The sequence below is a fragment of the Pongo pygmaeus genome, chromosome 16 (genome assembly GCF_028885625.2).
Source record: "Pongo pygmaeus isolate AG05252 chromosome 16, NHGRI_mPonPyg2-v2.0_pri, whole genome shotgun sequence".
Classification (NCBI taxonomy): Eukaryota; Metazoa; Chordata; class Mammalia; order Primates; family Hominidae; genus Pongo; species Pongo pygmaeus.
The window spans coordinates 104,638,109-104,658,244 of NC_072389.2; the positions used below are offsets into that span (position 1 = coordinate 104,638,109).

Genomic DNA, 20,136 nt, shown 5'->3' on the forward strand with positions numbered 1-20,136 from the left:
GCTCTTGTCCCTCAGGCTGGAGTAAAATGGTGCAATCTTGGCTTACTGCAACCTCCGCTTCCTGGGTTCAAACGATTCTCCTGCCTCAGCCTCCCAAGTAGGTGGGATTACAGGCATGTGCCACCACATCTGGCTAATTTTTGTATTTTTAGTAAGAGATGGGGTTTTGCCATGTTGGGCAGGCTGGTCTTGAACTCCTGACCTCAGTTGATATGCCCGCCTCAGCCTCCCAAAGTGCTGAGATCACAGGCATGAGCCACCATGCCCAGCCTATGGTGTGCTTTTAAAAATGGTTTCTCCGAACTAATGATTATTAAAAAAAAAAAATTAAAAAAAAATTAAAAAAAAAAAAACTCTGGCAAGAACAAAAACAAATGGTTTTTAAAAAACTCTAGAAATAATTTGATACATTCAAGGACTCTGGAGAAGGAGAGAGTTAAAGGCTGTTGTGTGTGACTCTTTTTCCTCTCCCCCCAAGGAAAAAAAAATGAAGAGAACGAGCTTTTAAGTGCAGTGCCTCGTTTTTATGTGATTGCAAACCTGAACCAGTCCTTTTAGTGGTGGATGTGGGACATGTTAGCTTTTCCAACAATTTAGATGGGCCTTTGTTTTTATTGTTGGTCACTGTAAGAATTCCAAGGAATAGAAGGATCTCATGGGCAAAATCAGTTTGCTTTTTTCTCTGTATATTTGTTAGTTTATAGCAGCTTCTATTTTCCTCCTATTTTTAAAAGCTGAAATGCCTTTAATCGCACTCAGTGTGTTTATTCATGGAAGCCAGAGAAGAGGGTCCCTTCCTTTCCCCCATAGCGCTGTAATTGGAAATTTGGTACTAGATGAAATTCTCAGTTTTGGCGCTCACATGGAACAGCCATCCATCTGCTGGCGAGACACACTGCCTGGGGCTTTTCAAGAAATTCCCTTAATGGTCCTCAACACTAATAATATTTATATACATTGAGATGAGACAAAATTTACAGCGGGCTTCTGGGGCTGGCTCCAGGACTTTCTAATCCCACACTTGCTCGCATTCTCTTGCTTGCCTCCTAGAATACTTTCAGGTTGTGCTTCAGTGAGGAGAGCATGGTGTCCGTCTCTGGAGCAATGCTTATTTATGCAGTTCGTCCTCTAACAAACAGATCACCTTTCCTTTTGACCTTCCCCTCTTCTCCCCATCACATTCCATTGCTACTCCCCCATAGAGCATGTGTTTATGCATAGTTTGCATCATTTAACACGAAGGAACCCCTTGATTTGTGATCCCTTTAAGAAGTTGCTCTATATATAAAGAAAATGATTTTTCCTGGTTGGTTTTACTGAAGTTCCTTCAGAAATAGCTCCCACCACCGAAACAAACCCGACTTCCCCAGCCTGTGTATCAGTTGTGGCATGAACTGACTGACTGGATGGTATAATTTCACTCACTCCTTTGGGAGGTTTCGGGGGACCACTGCTCAGATGTGTGGGAAATGCGGAATATATCTACAAGTACTTTGTCAAGTTTTTTTTTCTTTCTTTCTCATCCTGGAAAATCCCAGCATCGATATTTAGGTATAACTATTCGCAAGCAAGTGCTGAGAGACATTTTTCTGTTCTTTTCAACGGTCTTGAGTTATTACTACTGCATTAATAGCTACTTGATCTTAATGTCTATTACACATCATTTTATATAATGTTTTCTTTAAATTGTCAGAGAAAGGGATTCTGCAAGTAGATGTTGGTCCCCTCAGTTAGTGTCTGATGGTGATGGTAAGATTCTCAGAGTTTCCTTCCTCTAATGACAAAGCACGGTGATGGTGATGTCTGAAGAGCAGCCTCCAGGGACTTCAGTGCTCCGAGATGGGTGTATGCTTAATACTGCCGGCACACGCCTGATGGGCAGGAATGTGAGCGTTGTTTCTGTAGCCAGTTTTATTGAACCTCACAGATCTACTATACAACATGAATTTTGTGGGAATAACATAGGCTGAGAGTCTGCTCTCTTCCAGCCTGGTCCCTCTCTCCTTTCAGCCCTACCCTCTCTGATCATCATGTCCCTTGCACTGCGGCCAGCTAACCTTTCTGATACGAAGATCTGGCCATGTTGTTCCCTTGCCTAAACCCTTCCATGGCTTCATATTATCCACAGTTGGGCTAAACCCTCTTGGAAGGCCTTTGGTGCCTCCCCAAGCTGTGGTCCCTGGCCTTCTTCATTAACACCCAGCCCTTGCACCCATAGTGACCTCGTTGCTTTTACAAGCATTTACATGTGATTGCATTTACATGCTGTGTTCTCTATTCCTCCCTTGCTTATCTTTCCACTTTCAACTCCACAAAACCTTCCCCGGCACCCAGAAGCCCAGGAAATACCAGGCAGCTCCACTCACTCCTGTACTTGCTATGTCATCCATTCCTTGGGGACAGGATTGTCGCTGATCCTGTGTGCATCTGTCTGGCACACAGGTGCAGCACACATTAAATAGTTGCTAAATGAATAAATGAAGAATAGATGGAATTATATTCTGTTGTTACCAGTTTAAAAACATGAAATTGGATTACCCAATTTCAGTGTTTCTTTAGATCTTGGACCTTGAAGTGACCTCTGTAATGGATATATTTGAAATTATTAACTGTCTTCAAGTGGGGGTTTGATGATAGAGAGAGAGAGGGAAAGAGAGAGAGAGAGAGAGAGTGTGTGTGTGTGTGTGTGTGTGTGTGTGTTTACAGCAAATATGCTAGGTTTGTACATTCAAATTTCTGTTATCCTCTTCAAGAAAGTCACCTTGGTAGACAGCATATATATCCCAACATTTTAGGAACTCATAAAATGCATACTTTTTTGGTGTGATCAGAGATGGGTAACTCCTTATTACTTGTGGGTTAGATTAGTGTTTGGAAATAGCCTGGAGTCATTGAGAGACAGTCCTTATCAACAAAATGGCATAAATGGACAGGAATGGGTTTCTTCTTCACTTTATAGATAGCTCTGAAGACATGTCTGAGTTGGGATTAGTTCAGTTGCATATATGAATAGCAGTCATTTAAACAAGATAAAAGTGTATTTCTCTCACATCTAAAGAAGTCTGGAGTAAGCAGTCCAGGGTTAGCCTAGCGGCCCCACTCTCATAAGGGACTAAGTTCCTTTTATCTTGCTTCACCATTCTTGATGTTTCACCTTATGGTCCAAGGTTGGTACTTGAGCTGCAAGCGTTACTACTGCATTCCAGCTAGCAAGGAGGAGGATGGCCATGCCCTCTTTGTTCCCACGAGTCTTCCAGGAAGTTCCAGTCACAACGTTTGTTTATGTCTCACTGGCCAGAACTTAAATCATATGGCCACCTCTAGCTACAAGGAAGGCTGGGAGATGGAGTCTGTAACTGGATGGCTATATTCTCAACTAAAAATTACTGAAAACGACAAGAAGAATAAATAATGGAAGGCAACCTGTTGTTTCTGTCAAAGGATGACTTCAAAAGAGAAAGTTGCAAAAGTATTTTAATCTTGACAGTATCATGACAGTTTTCTTCAGAGATAACACTATTCATTTGCGTGTCCAAGTTCTGATATCTGTTTTCAAGTTCACCTATTTGCAGCAAAATAGGAACTCTTGGAGGCAACTAGTGGGTGTGTAAACCAGCACTAACTTTCTAGAGGACAGTTTAACCCAACAAGATTAATTCTGGAAATTGATCATAATGAAATGTTAAGGGTGCTCATGAAGATTGCTTTGCTGATTACAGTAATAAAAAGTAAAGGAAATACCTTATAATTGGGGGACAGGTGTAACTTATGATACATTCCACAATGGATTGTAGTACTGCTGTTAAATGCTTGTGGAATTCACAATCTTTTATGCCAAAAAAAGCTTTCAGAATGGCTCGTCCTTTTTATAGATACTTGTATTTATATGTCCATGCACATACGTAAGAAAGGACCAGGGAAGGTCTGCATGAAGATACTAATAAAGGGGTCACTTGTGGGTAGGTGGACTTACTTGTTCTCTGTATTCTCTTTACTTGTTTGTGATCTCTGATTTTTTTAATCATGTATTTTTATTACAAGAAAAAACAAATTCTAGAATCTCCACTCCACATTGCATGTCAGAGTCAAAAAGATACACATTTAAATAATTTTGTATTGTTTTCCAATTTGAGGATAAAGTAGGAAATGTATAATGCAAACCAGGTTTCATATTTTGATTTATACTTAATTTACAAGTAAGATTAACAGCCCACAGAGTGTGATCACGACAGCATTGTTAGGGAAATAAATGCCAGCTCATCCATTTGGGATACACCATGGTTCTGTGGTTATTAGATACTGATTTAACTTGAGCACACGAAGAGGCTTAGAGGAGATGGCCTCTAATATCCTATGGTTCTGTGGGCTCAGAGATACTACTCACCCACTTGTCAGAGGCATTGAAACCAGAGCAACTGCATCTTGAATAGGAGCTAGGTAAAATGAGGCCGAATTCCCAGACAGTTAAGGCATTCTAAGTCACAGGATGAGGTTAAAGGTCAGCACAAAATACAGGTCCTAAAGACCTTGCTGATCTAGCAGTTGCAGTAAAGAAGCCGGCGCAAACCCACCAAAACCAAGATGGTGACGAGAGTGACCTGTGGTCGTCCTCACTGCTGCACTCCCACCAGCGCCGTGAGTGTTTAGATGCCATGGCAACATCAGGAAGTTACCCTATATGGTCTAAAATGGGGAGGTAGGAATAATCCACACCTTGTTTAGCGTATCATAAAAATGGGCAACCAGCAGCCTTCCAGGCTGCTCTGTCTGTGGAGTAGCCATTCTTCTGTTCCTTTACTTTCCTAATCAACTTGCTTTCAGTTTACAGACTCACCCTGAATTATTCTTGCATAAGATCTAAGAGCCCTCTCTTGGGGTCTGGATCAGGACCCCTTTCCTGTAACACACCCATATTCTTGGACTTGAGAATGACCCTCAGACATGGTGACTTCTTGGTCATCTAACAGCTTTGGCTTATTTGAAGTAAAACCTTTGATATCATCTAAGCCAACAGAAATTGTCCTGAAGTCATTTTGAATGGCATCGTCTTTACTACAGTGTAGTTTAATCATTTTCAAAATAAGCATTTCTGCACACTGAGGCTTTAAAAGAGTTTTCAGTAAGGAACATATTTGAAACACAAAGTGAGCAGAGCCCAATGCCTTTTAAATTACTAATAAACCATAGAGTTCCTGTAGGGCTTCCACTGGCTGACCCACACCTGAGGCAACCTTCAGATGCGGGTATTACCCCTCATTTTACAGATGGGGAGAGACAGGAAGGATCAAGATCACGGAAGCTAATGGTTTGTCCCAGACCAAACAAGGAGTTCCTAGGAGAGGCTGAACTTTAAACATACCGACTCTCTGCAGGTCTAAGTGGGATGAAAGGACAGTGGGGGGAGAGGATTTCGTAGTGCGTATGAAAGGACGGTGGGGGGAGAGGATTTCGTAGTGCGTATGAAAGGACAGTGGGGGGGGAGAGGATTTCGTAGTGCGTATGAAAGGACAGTGAGGGGAGAGGATTTTGTAGTGTGTATGAAAGGACAGTGGGGGGAGAGGATTTCGTAGTGCGTATGAAAGGACAGTGGAGGGGAGAGGATTTTGTAGTGCCTGTGGGGGGAGAGGATTTCGTAGTGCGGATGAAAGGACGGTGGGGGGAGAGGATTTCGTAGTGCGGATGAAAGGACGGTGGGGGGAGAGGATTTCGTAGTGTGGATGAAAGGATGGTGGGGGGAGAGGATTTCGTAGTGCGGATGAAAGGACAGTGTGGGGAGAGGATTTCGTAGGGTGTATGAAAGGACAGTGGTGGGGGGAGAGGATTTTGTAGTGTGTTTTTGCGTTGTCTCCTCAATGAGTGATCTGGTGCTGGTGGTAGCAGTAAATGACCCAGAAGGATGCTGGCCAGGCCCAGAGAGGGCGGTGTCCCCCCTGCCCGGTCTCATCTCTGTCTCTTCTCTCTCTCCACAGTGTGCCCGAGCGCATGTGGGAAGCGAGCGTGCACCGAGAACAACGAGTGCTGTCACCCCGAGTGCCTGGGCAGCTGCAGCGCGCCTGACAACGACACGGCCTGCGTAGCTTGCCGCCACTACTACTACGCCGGTGTCTGCGTGCCTGCCTGCCCGCCCAACACCTACAGGTTTGAGGGCTGGCGCTGTGTGGACCGTGACTTCTGCGCCAACATCCTCAGCGCCGAGAGCAGCGACTCCGAGGGGTTTGTGATCCACGACGGCGAGTGCATGCAGGAGTGCCCCTCGGGCTTCATCCGCAACGGCAGCCAGAGGTCAGTCGTGGCCACACGTGTGGTCACTACCCGCCCCACCTCACCCCCTACCCTAGCACACAAAGGTAGACTCTGTCGGTTGTTTCATCCGGGTGCAGCCCTCAGGAAGTTCACTGAGGTGGGTCAGTTTGAGAGGGCTGGCTTACCTTAAATGTTTGGTGAGATTCTAGGAACAATTGGCATGGCTTACCGCCCCGCTCACCAGTTTGTTTTATATTTTAAGTGCACACTGCGTGGCCATTTGAAATTAAGTACTCGCTTGCTGGTTTCGATACCCAGAGTTCATGGTCTCTCTGGATACTTGCCAAGCTGCCATCTAAGAGACAGGGGACTGTAGTTTTAGATTTTCCTAGTCTGGGTGCTGCTAGCCAGGTGAGGCTTTGGAAGTGCAAAAGAAAAGACACGCCAAGCCCCCACCACCATCCTTGAGACCAGCAAGCAGACCTAAACATCTTAGTGCAAGAGCTCAGAGTAAGCAGTAGCTTCAAATAAGCGACATTTTTCCATCAACACTTCTTCCTCTCATCACCCTCTACCTTGACCCTCCCTCATTGCTCATCATGTCCTTCATTTTCCTTCCTGAACTTTGAGACTTCACTTGGGAAGCAAAGAAGTTCCTTGTGGCCAGGCACGTGGCTCACACCTGTAATCCCAACACTTTGGGAGGCTGAGGTGCATGGATCACTTGAGGTCGCAGTTTGAGACCAGCCTGGCCAACGTGATGAAACCCTGTCTCTATTAAAAATACAAAAATTAGCACCTGTAGTCCTAGCTACTTGGGAGGCCGAGGCAGGAGAATTGCTTGAACCTGGGAGGCAGAGGTTGCAGTGAGCCAAGATCACACCACTTCGTTCCATCCTGGGCAACAGAGCGAGACTCTGTCTCCAAAAAAAAAAAAAAAAGTTCATTATAACAAATGCCATATGCCCTTCTGTACATGTCAACTGGACCTCTATAAATTTGTCATTGGTTTATACTTTTGAAATAAGATGTTAGCATTGTTTAAAAATGTGGTAACTATAACTTTGAAAGCAAAAGAAGATTGGAGATTTGGGGTTGCTGTTCCCTTTCCTGGAGCAGAGTAAAGAACTTTTAGGGGCTCACGCCTGTAATCCCAACACTTGGGGAGGCCAAGGTGGGCAGATCTCTTGAGCCCATGGATTCAAGACCAGCCTGGGCAACATGCAAACCCCATCTGTACAAAAGATAGAAAAAATTAGTTCGGCGTGGTGGCACACACCTGTAGTCTCAGCTCCTTGGGAGTTGGAAGTGGGAGGATCACCTGAGCCCTTGAGGTCAAGGCCGAAATAAGCCAAAATCACCTCACTGCACTCCAGCACAGGCAACAGAGACCCTGTCTCAAAAAAAAAAGAACTTTTAGGAAAGTTCTGTTTTAGTGGACTAAATGCCTCCTTCATGATTAGCACCAGGGGGCCTGTCTTTCTGAGTCTGTCAAAATCTATTCTACAAATATAAAAATATCGTTAGAAAAGTAGGTGTTAATTTGAAATATAATTTGTGCTGCAGTTTATAAAGTACATTGAGCAAGTGTTTATAAAGGGGCTTCTTTTTCTAGTGTATCATTTGGAGACGCAGCTTCTACTGTAGGCTTACCTTCAAATCAAAGATAATACATTCTTTCATAGTATTAGATGTAGAGCAACTTTTCTGCCTCTTATAATTTGTTATAACCATTAGGATAATAACAAGAAGAAGAAAATTACTCTGAATACTTTAAAATGATAAATAGGCCAAGGACTTCAATGAGCTGTAGAGGCTACATATTACATCCAAAATCAGTCTACCACACTGTACTCACATTTTGTTGGCAGCCTTCGAGTGTAAAAGGGCTTTTACTGGTGCACACCTCGGGCCCAGGGGCAGTGCGTGGAACCAAGTTGAGGCTTAGACACTATTCAGACATCACCTTCCTCCTTGGGGTGGGGTTAGGGGAGTGGTAGCTTGTCCATGAACTCAGTGTGCTATCATCTTTGTTTTGTGGATACATTTTCTTAATGACATTTGGAGGCCTTCAGTCATTCTGCAGCCACCAGAGTTGTGGCAAAGTGGGAATGCTGTCCATTTGACAGTGATGTTTCTTCCGCTCTAGTGCACTCTTCAGAGAATTGAGCCATTATTTCCCCTATTCATTCTTACAGTCCGTTAAAAACTATACATCTACCTTTTTGTTTAAAAATAAAACACCATAAAGAATAATAAATTCCCTTCTCTCAGCCTTTGAGGCTTATTTGACAATTACTTTGAAATATTTTTTTTCATCTTGTTTATACCTTCTCTATACCATAATGGATTTGAGGAAGCTTAATCTATAAACATGTTATCAAAATACATGTTGGGCAGGGCAGTGAGTATGAACAGGTAGCATCAGGGAGAGCTGTGTGGTGATGGAACAGTTCTGTATCTTGATTGTAGTTGTGATTACACAAATCTACACAAGTGATCAGTGACACAGCACCACATACACACACACACGCAGAGTTAATTTCCAGGTTTGATACTTACATCATGTAAGATGTAGTAACCATTGGAGGAAGTTGGGTGAAGGCTATGTGGGATCTCTCTGTAATTTTGTTGTAAATCTTTGCAGCTTTTTGTGACTCTATAATTATTTTAAAATAAAATTTTTTTTAAATGGAGAATTTATAGGGTGTGTAGATAAATTAGAAACAACAGAAGGCCAAGTAAAAAAGTGCTGAAGGAAGCCTCTACCCAGGCTAGAAATGAGAATGTTGAGTGCAATGGTAGAGGAAGTACTCTCCCCATCTGTGGGTGGGTCCAGTTCCTGCAGGACCCTTGGGGAAGCCATGACCCCCGTTCTCCCAAAGACACAATAGGAAAATACCAGAGAAGGTTTGTTTACCTGTTAGCTTTTCAAACAGAACCCTGCATCTTTGTCTTGGATACAGAATAACCTTCATGGGTAGGGGAAGGGACATTAATAAAAAGATCTGTAATTTACACTGTTTTTCTTGAATGTTTTTACTTATCTTCATGAAATTTGAGAGATGATTTAAGAACAATAATGTACATATAATGGCTCCCCAACTTACCATCCTATTACACACACATCGCATAAGGTCGTATCATTTGTCTTGTTTGGAAATCAATCCAACTTTCTGACCCTTGTTCTATATATAACTATAGATCCCAAACGTTCAGCTGCTGAGTTAGCATTTTGTCTGCTATTTCCTACATAATGGTAGGTAAGCAGGAAAAGTGCCAGTCTTACTTGTCCCTGACTCTTGGAGGTTCGTGGCATGTTCAGGATAGTATTTGAAACAAGAGCTCATTACAAAGTAATGGAAACCCCTTGCTTTTATTGTGTATGCAGCGAAAACAACATTTGGATCAATTTACAAGTTTCTGCAAAACACTGTCAAGAAATAATTTCAGTTGTGCTTTAGCAAGAAAATAATGGATCTGTGCTATACCACATGCCTTTTGGCATCCCTCACTGGGCTTTGCCAAAACACTGACTGCAGGAGCTAGACTACTGTTAGGCAGAGACACTGCAGTCCCTTTGCTGTCCCTGTCTTCTCTCCTAGCTACTCCTCCAGGTACACAGGCCAGGGTCACTATCAGAAAGCAGCTCTGTTTTCCTCCAGAACCCCCAGAGCTTCCTTTCTGCAACACTATCTCTCCCACATGGAACCAGCTGGCTCACCAGTCAACAGCCTATGATACACAAATGCCTTGAGGATGCATCATGTATTTTGTCTGGAAGCAAGCAACACGCTCTTCCTTTGTAGGCTGTTTCTCCTTTTGGTTGCAATGTGAGTGGCTTATCTTGAGTGGGCTTGGGGATGAGATACCATGTGAACACATGAACACTTCAAAACAGTTGCTTTTTCTAATGCATGCTGTAATAACAATAAAAAGCGTATCCTTGTGGTTTTTTTTAATGCAAGAAGACAGACTCAATTAACTGTGGTTTTGATTTTTTTTTCTTCTTCAACAGCATGTACTGCATCCCATGTGAAGGTCCTTGCCCCAAGGTCTGTGAGGAAGAAAAGAAAACAAAGACCATTGATTCTGTTACTTCTGCTCAGATGCTCCAAGGATGCACCATCTTCAAGGGCAATTTGCTCATTAACATCCGACGGGGGAGTAAGTATTCCATCCCACTGGAAAAATGGCTGGATCTCATGGTTTTCTTTTGTTGATGCTTTTCATGCTCCCATCCCTGAGTCACCACTAAAATATGGGCTTAGATAAACAACATGGTGTGTAAGCCTCATGCATGACGTCTCTTCTTTGAGTTTCCCTGAAAGATAAAAAACAGATTGAAAGGCAATCTGTTTTTTAGCCATTGGCACATCATTTATTCCTGTAAAGAGGGTCATCGCTCATCTTTTTGTTAGTCACATCTTGCATAGGAGAAGCAAGCCCTGACACATACAAACCCCAGAAGAGACCATTGGATCAGACGTGTGACTCAGCAGACTCCAGCTGTAGCCAAATCCACACATCTTTCAAGTCTAAAGAGTTTTGGTTACTTGAATTTACTGAGAAGACTGAGCAAAGGGAGGTTTAGTGATATCATGTTAAAATTTTATGAAGTCCAAAAGAATGCTAGATTTCCAAATTTACTTGTGAGAGACAAAAGAATACAAGTGTGTGTCATTGTGTATAGAAAGTTTCGGTCTCACCCCTGTACAATGACCTTTATTTGCAGTAGATGGCATTCCTGGTAAGTTGCTTCTAATTTGGGTTTGTGCAAAGGATTTCCCACTGACTTAGCCTATGATCTCTTCGCTTCTTTGGTTTTTTGTGTGTTTGTTTTTTGGTTTTGTTTTGAGACAGGGTCTCACTGTATCACCCAGGCTGGAGTGCAGTGGCATAATCATAGCTCACTGTAACCTGGAACTCCTGGTCTCAAACAATCCTTCTGCTCAGCCTCCCACGTTGCTAGGACTACAGGCACACACTACCATGCCTGGATAATTTTAAAAATCTTTTCACTTCTGATTTTTCATTGCCAAGGGCTTCTAGTAATGGTGCCTTAAATTCTCTGCCACTGGGACCACTTGGTCAAGGTACTGATAGTTTTATAAGCTAGAATAAATATCGTAAGAAGGCTTTGAAGTTGAAAGGAATTTTGGGGGGAAATCCTTTTATGAAGATTTTTTTTTTTTTTTTTTTTTTTTACAGTTTGAGAGGAAAAATAATGTATTTTGAGAATGTGCTTTTCCTTAATATTTGTTAAATGAGTAAACTGTATTCTTAAGGTTTAGAAAGGACAGAAACAAGTTTTTGCTTAGTTCTTCTGAATTTGTTGATATCCCTTGTTGTTGTTCACAATACACCCACTCCCAGCCCTCCATGATGGAGATAACTTTGTTCCCACAACTAGGGCTTCCTACTCTCATGGTATTTCTGAAGTTTAATTCTTTTGGCTGTGTCTGCACTTCTTCATTTACTTTTAATTTGCTTATCCCTAGAACATACCTTTTGAGTGCCTAAACTTTTTTATCTTCCTGTCCTGAAGATGAAATTTTAATCTGTGAATTAAATCTATGGAGAAGTGTCATTTATGAAGGAATTGGTACATATTTATGCATGATGATGAAATGTGTCTTCCGGTTTATGTCCATTGCAGGAAATAGATTGGATTTAGGATGATGGGACATCTCATTAGAGGGTAAATTTCCTGATCTTGACTAAGGCATGCTTCCTGCCCCACGTTTAAAATTCGGGATCTCTTCCTTAAAACATCAATTGCACGCAACTTCTTATGTTTCCGACTTGAATTTCCCTTTAATTTTTCTTGAAAAGCTATTAAATTAAATTAGATGTAGGGCTTTGTCCTTTAGTACCCTTATTATTTTATTTGTATCAACTCAAAGCAAAATAGAGCCTTTTATTAAATATGTCTTCATAAATTATACACAGTAAAATCCCATTAATTGAACCACACTCAGTTCATTATAGTCTTTATTATAATTTCAGCATTAGTTGAACTGAAAATTGGTTTTTGTTTACTGTGAGAAAAAGGTAGACTAAACAAGATGAAACCTGTTGTTTGCATATTATGTTTGTACATCTTTATTAGCAACTATTTTTCCAACTATTTTCTAGTTATAAAAGCAATACATAAATATTATAGAAAACTTAGCAATGCGGAAATGAATTTTTAAAAATCCCTCATAGATAGCCATTGTTAACATTTTGGTATATTTTCTTCTAGTCTTAGTAAAATGGAACCTTTAAATATAGATCCCTGTATCTTAGGAATTAGGAAGGCAGCAAAGGCAGTTCCTAATGAGATGGAGAAAATGTTGATTTAGTCATGCCCTTGTACTGTGGAGGCCATACTGTCTGTTGACAGAGCATATTAAAAGACGTTCCCTACGTTCGTCAGCCTTAGCTAATTGGCAGTCTGGTATTTATGATTTTATATTTTGTTAATCAGCTTGGGAGCTGCAGTACCCCCTAGCCTCCTAGAAACTTGGCTTCCGCTGCCTGGGAGGCCTCGTTCCGGGAGTCGTTGTTGAGAGTCAAGCCAGGGAAGTGTGTTTTTGTCAGGGAGTGGCCAGTCCTGTGCTGGGAGCATGAGCATCTCAGGGGGCACCTGCTGTTGAATTGTTCTCACTTGTGTTTGTAAGAATCCGACTATGTCACCCGTACACCAAGTGAGCACACAGTTTGACACAATCCCCTTTCAATGTAGATAACATTGCTTCAGAACTGGAGAACTTCATGGGGCTCATCGAGGTGGTGACGGGCTACGTGAAGATCCGCCATTCTCATGCCTTGGTCTCCTTGTCCTTCCTAAAAAACCTTCGCCTCATCTTAGGAGAGGAGCAGCTAGAAGGGTAAGTGCCCCAAATTTCATGAGCTGATGTTCTCCTATTACAGAATAAGCAGCGTGCTTATAAAACTGTGTTGCTGAGGTAAGAGCCCTCTCTGCCTTGTTAAATAGAAGAAAGTAGGAAGCCGCAGTATTGCCTGTGCTGCTCTAGTAGGTCTTGAGTAGAGTCATGATTCTCCATTCTTAGGAGGTTGCTGTTTTGGAAAACAGAGATGTTTTCACCCTTACTGGATTTTTGCCTCATCAGTCAAGGGTTGCGTGTCTGACTGTGACCAGTGAGATGGCAGACGGGGTGCACTTAGGGCTTTTCTGCCAAGAGTGACAGCAGTTGGTCTGGAGTGCTCACCTCCCTGTGAAATCATTGTTTGTGCGACCCTCATCTGCCTCAGGATGCTGTACTCTACTACACACAACTACTCCATCTTTTAAGATATTGGAAGTGAGAGCATTGGAGGAGCATGGGCGGTTCATTTTGTTAGAAAGAAACCCGGATTCATGAGATTGTTTTTATTGATTAGTTTACAGGATTTGCGCTATTGATAGAGTTTTTGCCTTGGCACAGGCTTGCTTTGTGATAGGGGTTTTAAAATAACCGTGGGCTTTTCACTGGAGAATAAAAGCCAGTGGTTATTGCGTGCACAATTGCTTTCCAGCCGTCAGCCTGTGTGTACCTTTGCATATGTACTTTTCTCTTTAAACTCTCCCTTTTAAATACGACTCTTGCCCGGCTTTAAGTGAATGCTTCAAAATAAAAGGAGTTATCAATTAAGCAGTGAATTCCTTCTAAAGAGAATTTGGGAAAATAATTTAGGAAAAAAAGGAGGCGAGAAGGTCATGGGAAAGGTTGTCTTTGCTGATTTATCTGCCCCAACTGGATAAAGTTACTGCATAAGGGTTTCTTTACAGCCTCCCTGTTTTTCTCAGACTAACTCTTGGTCAGTCTTAAATTCTTAAAATTCCATCATCTGATAGAGCTAACGAGAGCGGGCAGCTCTTCATTCCATCCTTGAAAAGCACAGTGTCCTCCCCACTGGGAAAACCAATCCTTAAAAAACTTCTTTCTCATTGCAAATCGAAGGAGGCTGCCACTGCGCCCAGCCCCAGACTCCTCAGTCACTTACCTGGCAAGCTGAGGCCCTACCAATTTAAGGTGATGATTATTGTTTGTTGTATTAAATTTTAAAATGAATTTTTTCTCTGTTTTTTTTTTTTCTAAGTAGGTTTGTGTTTCTGGAATCTCGGGTGTCTGTGAGCTCTTCTTCTTTAGCAGATTAGTAGCTGTCAAATTTTCTTGTTGCTTAATGATATACCTTTTATTTTTTCTAGACTAAGCAAATGATAGACATAGAGGTGAATGCTGAGAGGAGAGTTTAATTAATTTCTATTAGGAATTATTATGTGATTACCTTTTCATGGAGTGTTACCCAAGTATTGTGCACTTAAGTGTAGTTAGAAATTAAAGCCTGATTTTTATTTGCAAGAATATTTATGATGTCTTTCTCATTATCTGAAACTTGCATAAAACCTGAAGCATCAGCAAAATCTTTTTAAGGATGCGTGCTCAGGTGTTTGGGAGGCTTTCCAGGTAAGCCTGGGCCCCTGGCCTGCTCTTACCATTTTAGATGCAGAGGAGGGCAAGTGGGCCTTGGGTTTTCCCTGCTGCTCCCCAGTAATCCTGCAGCTCCAAGGATGCTGGTTCCAGCCTTTCATTCCCGCGTGCTGCTTCTAAGAGGCTTTCTCTTGAGCTTGGGCTCTTAAGAATCTTTCACCTCCCGATGGGAAGTTTTCTCTCACCCTGTCATCCTGGCCCATGACCACAAAGGTATAGCCCATCCTCACAATGATGAGCTCCCCAAGAGCTCTATTTGCTTCAGGTGTTGAGACCGCTAGCAACACCTCAACTGTTCATTTCTCCTTAGACTCAGGGACAGAGTTAGGTCTGGCCCCTTCACTAGCTGCCCTCACTTCTTCTGCAAGAAGGGAAGAGTCAGAGTGAGAAGGAGAAGGACAGGATACGATAGTCAGATAAACATCAGCAGTGCAAAGCAGAACTCGCACCGTGATACAAGGGAAAGAAAGAAATGTGCCCTAGGCATGGAGAAGAGCCAGATACCTGAGATCAGACAGGCTTCTGACAAGAGGTGGCATTTGAGATGGGCCTTGAAGGCTTTCGGGAAAAACTTGGGGAGAGCAGAGGATTGAAGTGAAGAAAGGCAATTCAAGGTAGGGTGGCAGGAGCAAAGGCAACGAGTTGGGGCATCCTGGGGCCTGTTGAGCAACTAACACTGGAGAGGTGGGTGGTACTAGAGTTACGTAAGATGTTTTGCACCCAGGTATAAAGGGTTATAATTTAGGTAGACCATGGAACGTATTCAAGGCTTTTGAATAGAGGAGTGTTAGCAGAGCTGTCTGAAATTTTTATTTCGGTATGCTTTTGGTTTAAGCCAAGATAGCTTTTATCCCAGTGTTCCTCAAACTTTGCTACACATATGGAATCATTGGGGGTGGGGGCAGGGGTGGAGTTGAGAAATCCTGATGTCCAAGTTGCACCTCCACCCCAATTCAATAGGAGCGTTTGGGGTTAGGATCCAGGAATCAGTGCTTGTCTAAAGATCCCTAGGCACTTCAGCAGGCAGCAAAGATTGGAAACCACTGCTTTATCCCTTCATTTCTTCTCATGTGCATATCACAAAGCACTTTGACGGTTTTTTTTTCCCAAGTATTTTCCCCTCACACTGCTGCCTAATATTTTAGAGGTTCACCCATGTTGTTACACATGTCACACTATTTTCTGGAACTTTTTTTTGAGATGGAATCTTGCTGTGTTGCCCAGGCTGGAGTATAGTGGCGCTGTCTCGGCTCACTGCAACCTCTGCCTCCTGGGTTCAAGCAATTCTCCTGCCTCAGCCTCCTGAATAGCTGGGATTACTGGCACGCACCACCACGCCCGGCTTATTTTTGTACTTTTAGTAGAGACGGGCTTTCACCATGTTGGTCAGCCTGGTCTTGAACTCCTGACCTTGAGATCCGCCCGCCTCAGCCTCCCAAAGTGCTGGGATTACAGGCTTGAGCCACCACGCCCGGCCTTCTTGAACTTCTTTTATAGTCAGTGATAACATAAATGTTTCCATTTGGTTCAATAGGATGAAAGTTCTGTTCTGTAGCCTTTTGTTTTTGATGGAGAACAGAACAATTCAAGGTACAGAGATCCTTCAACTCTGACAACCTTGGCTTTCCAAAATGTCACTGAGATCCCTCTCAAAAAGTCTCCTGAGCCATCCAGAACAGAAAATTCAAGCATTTTACCTAGAGTAGAGCTCTTATTCCTCACTCAGAGCCTGTTGACTTTTATATCGCACTCAGTGTGAGCTGATTTTGTAACCCAGTTACAAAAGCCATAGCCATGGTTTCCTCAAGGACACCACTAGGGTGTATTTCTAGAGTAATGACCTTAGACATTAAGAAAATCAAGGCTGCTCTGCTGTTTACAAGGGAAACAGGTTTTGTAATCCACATGTACATGATTTTTATAAAATAGCTTATTTTTAAGCTCTTGAGTAAGAGAATGTTTTCACTATCTGGAAAATCCCCTTGTTTGGACAACGTTGTTTCCTGATGGCATCAGATAACTAAGGAGTTAAAATTTCACATTCTTTGGTGCTACTAAGGATTGTTGCCTTGAAAAGAAGAAGGAAAAGGTAGATGGAGGGTGGTGAGTTAAAAGAATTGAAATTCGCGGATAGGCATTTCTATGCTTTGGTTCCTACCACTTGACTTTGCAACACACAGTGCTTTGTAATACCTTCTTGGAGCTCTAAGGTTAGGCTGAAACATGGCCGCTTTTTCACATTTCCCTGGGACTTTTGGAAAATATACACTCAACCCTGTGACCCAGCAATTCCAGGATCCGCCCAAGAGAAATGAAAACATGCCCACACAAGACTTTGTATGAATGTTGGTAGCAGTATTACTCATAATAGCCTCCCGGGACTCCCCCGACCCCCAGGCCAAAAGAAAGACCCACTGGAAACCATTCAGATGTTCATCAACAGATGAGTGGATAGAAAGATAAATGGATAAATGAAATGTGGCACAAAGGACACTGACTACTCAACAATAAAAAGACCTGAAGTATGACACGTGTTACAACATGGGTGACCCTCTAAAACATTAGGCTAAGTGAAAAGAAAAAATCCAGACACAAAAGACTACATATTGTATGACTCATTCGTATGTAATTTGCAGAAAAGGCAAAACTATAGAGACAAAGCAGACCAGGGATGGCTGCAAGGAAGAGGTGGAGATTGACCACCAATGGGAATGAGGGAACTCTTGGATAATGGAAATGTTCTGAAACTGAGTAATGGTGATGATTGGACAGTTGTGTAAATTTACGGAAGCTCATGGAATGATGGGTGAATTTTTTTTTTTTTTTTTTGAGATGGAGTCTCGCTCTGTCACCCAGGCTGGAGTGCAGTGGCGCGATCTCGGCTCACTGCAAGCTCCGCCTCCGGGTTCACACCATTCACCTGCTTCAGCCTCCCAAGTAGCTGGGACTACAGGCACTCACCACAACGCCTGGCTAATTTTTTCTGTTTTTAGTAGAGACGGGGTTTCACCGTGTTAGCCAGGATGGTCTCAATCTTCTGACCTCAGGTGATCTACCCGCCTCGGCCTCCCAAAGTGCTAGGATTACAGGCGTGAGCCACCGCGCCCAGCCTGATGGGTGAATATTTGATAGGCAGATTATACTTCAGAAGTAAAGCTATTTTTAAGAAACACCTAACAAAACAAAGAGGAAACATTTTCTGAATATCTGTATAGTGCCTGGTTCCACCTAGATAGACATATCCACGCTTGCTGAACCCCTAAGGTTGATGTAAATATTGGATTTGGGGGAGAGTGGACATGATATAAACCAGCCCGTTTGCAGATGGATTGGTGGGAGCATCTGCAGAAAGGCAAAAAAGGCCAAATACTCTTATGAGTTGCAGCTGGCTCTGTTGCTGATGACAGCCTGTGTCCTGGGTTCTGATGCCCCCTAGAGACAGCCGTGAAGAGGCAATTTTCTCCTTGAAGAAAGGAACTGGAATGATTGGTTGTATAATTGCAGAATTGTTTTCAATATGTCAGCAAGCACTGAAAATGGGGAAACTGTCCCTTCCTACCTCTGTAGGCTGAAGACCTCGGGTTCAGCTCCATTTATCAGGGCACAGGACCTTCCTGTTCTGAGACTTTGTTCCAGGGGACTTTGACACCTTAGAGAGTAGCACAGGTTATCCTGCACTTTTGTGGGGTGATTAAAAGCTCACAGTATCATTTTATGTTTAGCCCATCCAATTCTTTCAACTGGCCTCAGGGCCAGAAAAGCAAGGAAGACACCCCCAGTTTGCAGCTGAGAGACTCCAGCCTGGGAGAGCTGAATAAATCTTTTGCCCAGAGGTATTCCTCAGTAAATGCTGGAGATGAGGCTCAGACCTGACCTTTGGATTCCCAGATGGAGTGCTCTGAACCCTGTACCTGGGGCTGTCTTCACCACTCAAATATCGATAGAGATAACATAGAGATGTCCTCAGGAAGATAACCAACTGTTCCCATCCTGTGTGGTCTACAGATTGGGAGATAGGGCCTACCCAATTGTAGAAACAAACATTTTTTACAGCATAGAGAAGGCGGAGAACCAGGATACCAATATCAATAAAATCTGGATATCATAGAGCATATGGAAGCTAAAGAAAAATAAGTAACTGGTCAGGTGCGGTGGCTCACACCTGTAATCCCAGCACTTTGGAAGACCGTGGCCAAGGATTGCTTGAGCCCAGGAGTTTGAGACCAGCCAGGGCAACGTAGTGAGATACCAGCTCTTTAAAAAAAAAAAAAAAGAAAGAAAGAAAGAAAGAAAGAAAAATTAACCAAGCGTGGTGGGGCATACCTATGGTCGCAGCTACTTGGGAGGCTGAGGTAGGAGGGTAGCTTGAGCCTGGGAAGTTGAGGCTGCAGTGATCTGTCATTGTGCTACTGCACTCCAACCTGGATTACAGAGTGAGACCCTGTCTCAAGAAAAAAAAAAAAAAAACCTAATTTTTAAAAGCATTCTTTGAATGTAAAGGCTGTAAGCTTAGAAACAATTAGGAAATCGCATTTCCTGAGTAATTTACTTAAGTAGTCTTTTTCTTCAGGAAACAATGATAACTTTAGTGTATGCATATTTTAAAGATGTGCAGACAGGTCTCTGCCTTTTACCTTCTCTTAATTCTCACCTAATCATGGAAGGAATTTAGCGGGGAGCCTTGCCCCAAGCTGTGGCTGGAAAAACAAGCATGGTATTGACAGGCAGCTCATGAATGGCTTGATTATTATTTTGACAAGGGTTTTATTTTTATTTTTCTTTAGCTTCCACAGGCTCCATAATGCCTGGGTTTTATTGATATTGGTATCCTGGCTCCCAGCCTCTTCAATGATTGTAAAAAAAGTTTGTGTTTACTGTAAAAAGATAATCTTGCTTTTCAAAGTGATTAATCAAATATACAGAATTTCAGTGTGCCTGCCATTCATTTGTCAAATTCCTGATTTATAATTCATGCTTCCTCCTGTGGGGGAGAAGAATGTTTTGTTCAGAAGGTATTTTTGGTGTGGTTCTGTTCTCTGCTAGTGAAATTAGTTTACTAATAGAGGCCTGGTTCTGGGTGTAGATGGACGTTTGGCCTGATTAATTGGTCCTTACCGGCAGCCCAGAGGTTTCTTCATCAACAAGGAGATTTTGTCCTGTAACTAACTCAGGTACCTGGAAGCAGCCCGACATTTGGGGGTGCGTCGCTGCAGAGTCTGCTTTGGAGCTGGAGAAATCCATGAGCAAGAATGGACTTATGATAGGACACATCCATTTCCACTCCATCCCTCCTTCAGTTGTATGACTGCAGGGAGCCCTTCTGACCTCCAGCAGTGTCACTTGCAGCCTGGTAGTGAGAAACAGCAGGTGTGGATGGGGCCTACCTCCAGCAACAGTAGCGCCAGCTGGGCCA

The 20,136-nt window shown here is 42.8% G+C and overlaps 1 protein-coding gene across 4 annotated transcripts in view; it reads left to right on the forward strand.

Annotated features, from left to right (window-relative positions):
- The window catches only part of IGF1R (insulin like growth factor 1 receptor), a 314,484-nt gene that overhangs the window by 236,513 nt on the left and 57,835 nt on the right, over window positions 1–20,136 (forward strand). For 2 of the 4 annotated variants that reach the window (XM_054450719.2, XM_054450720.2), the window contains exons 3-5: window positions 5,970–6,282; window positions 10,262–10,410; window positions 12,974–13,118. In XM_054450719.2, coding sequence (XP_054306694.1) covers window positions 5,970–6,282; window positions 10,262–10,410; window positions 12,974–13,118 — 607 coding nt within the window. Of the gene's footprint in view, window positions 1–5,450; window positions 5,532–5,969; window positions 6,283–10,261; window positions 10,411–12,973; window positions 13,119–20,136 lie in introns of those variants that run through there. The other 2 variants (XM_054450727.1, XM_054450729.1) reach the window with 2 other exon arrangements.